At 38.6% G+C, this 8,225-nt stretch overlaps 1 protein-coding gene across 1 annotated transcript in view; it reads right to left on the reverse strand.

Annotated features, from left to right (window-relative positions):
• MYCT1 (MYC target 1) overlaps nucleotides 1-7,881 on the reverse strand; it is a 135,093-nt gene extending 127,212 nt beyond the window's left edge. Inside the window, exon 1 of the mRNA XM_036768443.1 lies at nucleotides 7,709-7,881. Coding sequence (XP_036624338.1) covers nucleotides 7,709-7,769 — 61 coding nt within the window. The 5' untranslated portion in view covers nucleotides 7,770-7,881. The remainder of the gene's footprint in view (nucleotides 1-7,708) is intronic.
• Nucleotides 7,882-8,225: the final 344 nt, after the last annotated feature.

The following is an 8,225-nucleotide window of genomic DNA, read 5'->3' on the forward strand; positions in this document are numbered from 1 at the left end:
AAGCTTCTGGTCCTGCCTCTGACACATACTGACTGAATGACCATGGATGAGATACTTAAACTCTCAGTATCCTGGTCAACTCCTGTAGTTTGTAAGTTAGAGAATTTGAGATTGGCACTGGTAGATGAGGTTGCCTTACTGTTATCAATAATATCACAAATTCAGACAAAATAAATATTTTAGAGAATTATCATAGACCAGCTCTCAAATAGTATTTACTATTTTTAGACCTTAGGGTAGTTTGATGACATGGCCAGTGCTGATCAAGACATAATTAGGAAAATAGTATACATTTCTTTCCTACCTAGATGCCTCCCTGACATATCAAAAAAACATACAAACACAAATTGGACAAAAATACCCCAGGAACCCAAACCATTGCAGCTATGCCTGCTTCATTACAATGCGTGTCTTAATCACCTCCTTCACATTCTGTCTTCTCTCTTTCTTTTGTCCATAAGACGTCCTATTAGATTTGCTTACTATAATATAAATAGAAAATTCATTAAATACATTTACATATACGTATATATGTGTATATATGCATATGTGTGTATATATACATATGTACACATATGTACGCACATACATGTGTATGTATATGTGTGTATGTGTAGATAGATAGAGATAGAGATGTAGAGAGAGCATTCCAGGCATGGGGGACACTAGTAAAAATTCATTCCTAGATAATGCCAAATATGGAACCCACCTGAGTAGGAGATTGCAATTAATTGTGGCTAGACAGTCCTATTTAAAGAAAGTATAGAAGCATTATCAGTCATAGACAATGTGGGACCAATTACCAGGGGTATTACAGTTTCCAAGTCAATGAACCAGAAGTGGGAAGATACAATCTGATCAGAAGCACAAGTCAGCTTCAGAGTTCAGTATATGAAAGAAAAGATATACTTTGGGTATCTCAGACCAAAGGGTTCAATATCAGCAAAATAGAAAAAGTTTTAACTCCATAAAAAGAGATATAATTTGCACTTCCCAACTTCTTATAGACATGGTAAATGTCTTCATAACCTCACGTATGAAATCGGTATTGCCTTCTAGTTTTCTCTGAAATTGCTTTATCTGAAAAACCATGTCACACTGTCATTATTATCTGGACTCCACTGGTTCAAAGTTTATTACTATGCAAACTGGACAAAATGTTTTCTCTTCAAAAAGTTTTCTCTTTCACTGACTTCATCCTATCTTTTGTCAAGAGCTAAAAGCCTGCTAGACACAGCTAGCTGGTGCAGTAGATTGAGTTTTGGGCCTGGAGTCAGGAAGACCTGAGTTCAGATTTAGCCTTAGACTCTTACTGAAGCTGGGTGACTCTGGGCAAATCAGTTAATCTTTACCTGTTTTAGTTTCTTCAGCTGTAAAGTGGGGATCATTATAGCACCTGGTTGTTGTAAGCATAAAATGGTCATATTTGTAAAGCACAGTGTCTGGCACATAGTAGGTACTTAATAAATGCTTATTCACTCTGTCCTCCAGAGGGAGAGCCAGGCTGACTTGGCCATCCCCTCCCTCTAAGCCCTCAGCCACTCTGCATCTATAGAATCGGTAAGGACAGGTCTCAATACACCAGCAATTGTTCTATTGCTTCTCACAACATAATGATGCTAGTGCATCCTGGTATCTTGTGCCTGATAAGGCACATGCTCTCCCAGTACCACCCCTGCAGCTCAATTGCCTTTTTATTTTATCGTGTTAACATTCTCTCTACCTTAACCTCCAGCCTGTGCTTGCCCTTGACCTTGTCCCACTAGTATCTGATGCCGAATCCTTTATACCTGTTTCTCTTAGACATTCACTGGTGTTACAAAGCAAGTATACTCCTCCCCCCTAAACTCAATCTCTCTCATCGCTCCCACTACAGTCAGTCAGTCAGTCAATAAACGTTTATTAAACATTTTGTGCTAGGTATTATGTTAAGCACTGGCGATACAAGGAAAAGCAAAAATGGTCCTGTCCTCTAGGTTCTTAGAGTTAAATGAGAGAAACACATGGAAATAATGGTACGTACCAGTTATGTGTAGTGCAAATAAAAGAAGCGAAGGTACTAGCAGTGGGAAAGGGGAGGGCAGACTACCTATGAAAGGCTTCCTGTTGAGCTGTCTTGAAGGAAGCCAGGGAAGCCAGAAGCAGAGATGTAGAGAGAGCATTCCAGGCATGGGGGACACTAGTGAAAAGGCACAGTATTAACTATCCATCTGAGCAAGATTCTACTGCCCTCTGGCAGCACCAGTAAAACATATGAACACTTTTGGCTCAGTTCTTATTATGTCTGTCAGGCCTAGAGCCCATTCTCAGCTTAAAACTGTCCTCCTTAGCTGGAATCCTAGTTCTTTTCCCTTCTGTCTAGCCCTGGCTACTTACAACTCTTCCCTCAGAGTCTAATCAGGTAAGCAACCCTACTCTGTAGGCCCAGTTACTAGAGGTACATGTTTCCATTGCCTTTTTTTATATCTCCAGTTTTAAGAACAGTGCCTGCAATTTAGTAAGTACTTAATAAATACTTTCCCACTGAATAAGTCGACTTTATTGATGGCACACACCATAGGATTCTGTTTCTTCCCTCTACTACAGGGGTGTTTTGGAGCAAGGACAGTGAATGAGGCATGGGATCCCCATGGGCTCTCTAATGCTAGAAAATCCTCTTTTAGCTGGGGATGGAGATCGATGACTTTCCCTTTTTTTCTTGGAGGCCATGTATACTGTGAAGTCTACTGTTTGGTTGCTGGAACTATATTCGTTGTCATACCAGGAAATGAGCTTGACAAAATGGTCATTGAGGGTAATACCAGTACCAGCATGAAAGGTAGAATAGTGGGTGCCACTGTTAAAATCACAGGACATGACTTGGTCCTCTGCGTATCCCAAGATGACCTTTAAGGGTCCCTCTCATGCTTGATTCCCCACTTTCTTGTTATTGTCTTATTTAGCAGGTTTCTCCAGGCGACAGGTCAGATCCACAACAGGTACACTGGGAGTAGGAACATGGAAGGCCATGCCTATAAGCTTCCCATTTAGTTTGGGTATGACCTTGCCTATAGCCTTAGCACCACCAGTGGAAGCAAGGATATTTTATACAGTGCCATGCCCATCATGCTGCAATTTGTCAGAGGGGCTACCTACTGTCTTCTGGGTAGCAATAATGGTATGGACTGTGGTCATGAGTCCGCATGAGTTCCACAATGCTAAAGTTGTTATGAATAACCTTGACCAGGGGGACCAAGAAATGGATAGTATAGGAGGCATTACTGATAATCTTAAGGGAATTATATTTCTTATGATTCACCTCCATCACAAAAGTAGGGACATCTGCAAAAGAGGAAGACATAATGACAACCTTAACTTCACCCTTCAAGCGAGCCCCATCATTTTCCATGATGGTAATGATACCAAGGGACTCTACTATATACTTGACTTCAGCATCTCTTCATTTAGTATTGGTGGGATCATGCTTCTGGAAGATAGCAAGGCTTTTCCTTTGATCACCAGCTTTCCATTTTCAGCCTTGACAATGTGCCTGAACTTGCCATGGATGGAATCATATTGGAACATATAAACCATATAGTTGAGGTCAATCAAAGGATCACTGATGGCCACAATGTCCACTTTGCCTAAAGTAAATGCAACCCTGGTCACCAGGCACCCAATATGGCGAAATCCATTGACTGCAACCTTCACTATCTTACCTTAGGGATGTGACTGCAGCAATGGATCCTGACACCAAGCTTGGAAGAAGAGCTGAGAGCCTAACCAACTGCTTGTAAGAGGTTAGAGGACTGAGCGTTGGAGGAAAAGGTCTTAGCTTTCACTTACTTCTTCTCTCTGGTCATTCCTTTCACAAAGCCTAGAATGTCATCTGAAGCAGTGTCATTAGGCACGAGGAAATGTGTGCTTTTTCTGGGTCTTCTGAAGGAGATCTCCTAAGAGGACCCTCACATTGATTTTGGAATGCCCTATCCATGTTGCCTAAATTTTGCTCCATTGCTGGGTGTCTCCTAAGTTCAAAAAACATTTCCTGGTAGAGTCAGAATGCTAGCAACCTGGCCCTCTTTCTGATATTGCTGAATTTATAAAAAGTTCTCTTCCCTTTGACTCCTAGAAAAGGAAATCTCAATGTTCCTAAGCTATAGAAACCCAGATTTATTTCACTGGAACTTGGCTCATGTGAATATCCTGAAATACAATGTGTCCTTCCCTCTTAAAAAAATGTTTCGTTTTTGTTTCTGTTGTTTCACAAGCACCATCTTGCTTGGAAGATTCTCCGTCTTCCCTCTTACCTGCCAGGCAGATTCCCAGCATCCTTCAAACTGGGCTCAAATCCTATCTTCTTCAAGTGGCCTTTCCAAGTCACCCCCCCTTCACCCTCCCCCACACACACTGCACTCACCATTCTATGCTAGTGTTTTACTACTAAGCTAATCTCCTGTTTATGCTTTTTATTTTTTATAAACAGCTTGGTGGTACAGTGGACAAAGGGCTGGGCTGGGAATCAGGGAGACCACAACTCAGATTCAACCTCAGACACTTATAGCTGTGTGATCCAAGTTACTTAACCTATTTGTCTCAGTTTCCTCAACTATAAAATTAGAATAATAATAGAATTTACCTTCCAAGGTTGTTATGAGGATATATTTGTAAAGCATTTAGCACAAGACCTGGCACATAGTAGGTGCTTAATAAATGTCTATTTCCTTTTCCCTATTAGTACATTGCATATTGTATTCCCCCTTGGAATGTGAGTTCTATAAGTTCAAGAATCATGTTTTTACCTTTCTCTGTATTATCAGTCCTTAGCACAGTGCCTGAAATATCATAACTGCTTAATAAATGCTTATTGACTGATGACTGACTGATGCAACTGACCCAGTCTCATCATATCTAGATTCCTCCTGGGCTGTAGTAGTGGGCTATGGACTAGGCTGTCTAAGAATCGCATTTATATGGCACTTGAAAGTTTGCAAAGCCCGTTCTATGTTATCTCTTTTGATCTATTAAGTTCAGGGCTACCCACTCTAAGAAGCCTTCCTAGACTCACCCCAGCTGGAAGCATTGTCTCCTTACTCTGAATTATAACAACATATAATTTTGTGACTATTCGTTCATTTTTTTTTTTTGTCTAGACTAGACTTCATTGATACAGGGGACTCCAGGTATGTACCCTCTCCCACCCAAAATTTATATCAGCAACTTCTCTGCAAGTGATGGTCTTAGGGAGTCTTCTAGGGCTCTAATAGGCCAAACAACCTCAGATTCACTGCTTAATTAGTATGTATCAGAAGCAGACTGAACTCAGATCTTCGTGGCTCTAAGACTGCCCTTCTCCAGAGTGCCTCTTGCTTATCATCCACAAGATATCATTTAATGTCATTTAAAAAAATTGTTTACCTGTATTTTTTTTCATTTAGAGTTGTTTTGTTTTTTAATAGACTACAGAAGTACTTACTTTTAAAAAATTAACTTGTTTGAAATATACCCTGGAAATTTGCATATGTATTTGGTACATTCAGTCTCTTCATAAGTGAAAATAGCAAGCCACATTGTATCAGAGATAGCTTCCTAAGAAAGAATTAATTTCTTGGAAGAGACTTCACACCTTAAGGCCACTTATTGTTCATTAGTATACCTATTGGAATTGACTAGCATATGCATAACTCTTGACTATTTTTATGAACATAAAATTTACTTTATTCAAACCAATTTTATAGTGTTTTTTTCCCTTGGAGCAGAGAGTCATCAGTATAAGGAACTACTAAGTGAGAAAACTCCCTCCCCAATGCAATTCAGCACCTACTCTGCAATTTAGTGTCTTTGAGAGTATCCTAGAATCCAGAGAGGGTAAATGATTTGTGTACTATCACATAGCCAATATGGGTCAGAGGCAGGACCAAGATCTTCCTGGCTCTGAGGCTGGTTTTCTATCTACTATACTATGCATGTATTATGAACATAATACATTCTTAATATCTATTGTTTTAACTACTTGCCTTTTATAAATTGTGAATTTTTTTATCTTTTATATCTTCAAATGCTATCTTTCTTATTATTCTGAACTTAACATCAAATAAGATGAGCATCGCCATGTACAAAGCAAACCATAAATAGAAGATTATGCATGTAGCCTTAAATCTGCACAATGCACTATTTGTTTCTCCATCCAAGTACACCACAAATTCAACATGTTCTCTTCAAAGCTGCCCTGATTGTGTTTCCTACTGATCTTACTGTTCTTTTCTGCGCATTTTTAAAACGTCCCTTTTTCTTATTTTTTTTGTCATTTTGATAACTTCATTGCTTGCTCCCAATTCCCCCCACCCCACTGAAATAAAAATAAAACATAGGAAGTATGCATAGTTGAGCAAAATAAATCCCCAAATTCCTCCCCAAAACTGATTGGAAAAAATGTCTGTGATACTAGACCAGTAGGGGGTGATTGCAGGAACAGCAGGGCTCTACTGCTCACTACCCACCTTCTGAAAGTTGGTAAATTGTCTCAGAAAATTTTCATAGGAATTAGAACTGGAAGGAACCCCCTGATTTGGCTAATGCCAGGGGTTCTTAATTTTTTGTATTATGACCATTTGGTGTTCTGATGAAGCCTATGAATCACTTTCCAGAATATTTTTAAATCCATAAAATAAAATACACAGGATTACAAATGAAACAAATTGCATTGAAACAGTTAGCAAAATATATTTTTAAATCAGATTCCTGGACCCTAGTTTAAGAAAACCCTGATTCTAGTCCAACTCCATCATTTTTTTCATTGATATACACTTACAAAATATCCTATGACTTAGGATTAAGCTCAGAATTGCTTCTTTATTTCTAAAACAATTTATGATCTCAAGTATTTCATAGAAATTGCAGTTTCCCCTATTTTTCCTCCCTCTGCTCCTTTAGTATAGCCTCCTTTCCACCACCTTGCCTGTTTGGAGGTAAGGGTACACTTTCCCTGCAATAATTGTCATCATTAACAAATTTGCTCTCTGTCCCATTCTCATCAATTTGCATCTTTTTAGACGTCTGCTGAAAACATTTTTCTCTCATTTATTTTTCAAATTTTCTTTTTCCTTTGCTATATCCCTACTTCTTGTGATATATCCCTACATCTTATATTGTTGAGCTACATTTTAGCTTTGGCTTCATAGCTCCATAGCACATATATTTCACTGATATCCACAGTTCAGGCAAACATAAGCCATGTATAAAACAATTTACTTAAAATCAATTGTTTGTTTTTTTCTTTCACGTTGTATCTACAGGCAAATAGCGAGAACAAAGAAAACAAGAGAACCCAAATGAAGAACTATTAATTCGATGAAACAAGGACACACATTACAGTGTGTGTTACAGTGCCTAATAAAACAAACATTGTTCCTGAAAATTATACTTTTCCATTCCTGAGCCACCATGATGACCACTCCCTTTCTCTTCCATCCCGATATTAATTTTTACTTCTTTCTTGAACTCTAATTCCATTTAGGTCCCCAGAAAATCGTTTTATTCCTGTGTCCTGGATTCTTTTCCAGATGGGTATAAAAAATGAGGTATTCTGTTATTTCTATATATCCAAACTATGCTAATTTCACTCACATTCTAGGAACCTAAACATTTGAGAGATTATAGATGATGTAAGAAATTAGACGGAGTCTTTTTTCTATATTAATTTAAATTAAAAACAAAGAAATGATCTTACCCCAGAAATTTTCAGGCCATGGGCTCCCTAAAATAGTTGTGTTATCAGCCATAATATCCATATGAAACAGAGGAGAGGGAGGGGGAAAAGGAAAACCGAGAGATCCAAAAGGAGCCCTTTGATTCTATGGTTTGCGGCTCAGCCCAGGAGCAAATACCTCGCCACTGCCACTCAGATACTTTTGTTTGCATAGAAGGAAATAAGAGTATCATGTTTCCTGCTTTTATACTCAAATTAGCAACAGTTTGTCTTATCTTGGAATGCCACATGGTTCCCGAGACAAAAACAATTTCCTTCTCGTCATTTCCTCAGCCCAAGAGTACGTGGACATAGGGTTAAATTATCAAATACCCTCTTCTTGGATATTTTCAAACCTTGGATTGAAGAAAGGGGTCATTTGTTTTTAATTTCTTTCCCTCATTGATTCTGCATAGACAGATTCTATATAGTTACTGAACTTCAGGTAAAATGTGTTTATGAAGAAAGCTATTATGTTTCTGTTACTGCTCTGTCGTGT

The sequence above is a fragment of the Trichosurus vulpecula genome, chromosome 7, assembly GCF_011100635.1.
Source record: "Trichosurus vulpecula isolate mTriVul1 chromosome 7, mTriVul1.pri, whole genome shotgun sequence".
Taxonomy (NCBI): Eukaryota; Metazoa; Chordata; class Mammalia; order Diprotodontia; family Phalangeridae; genus Trichosurus; species Trichosurus vulpecula.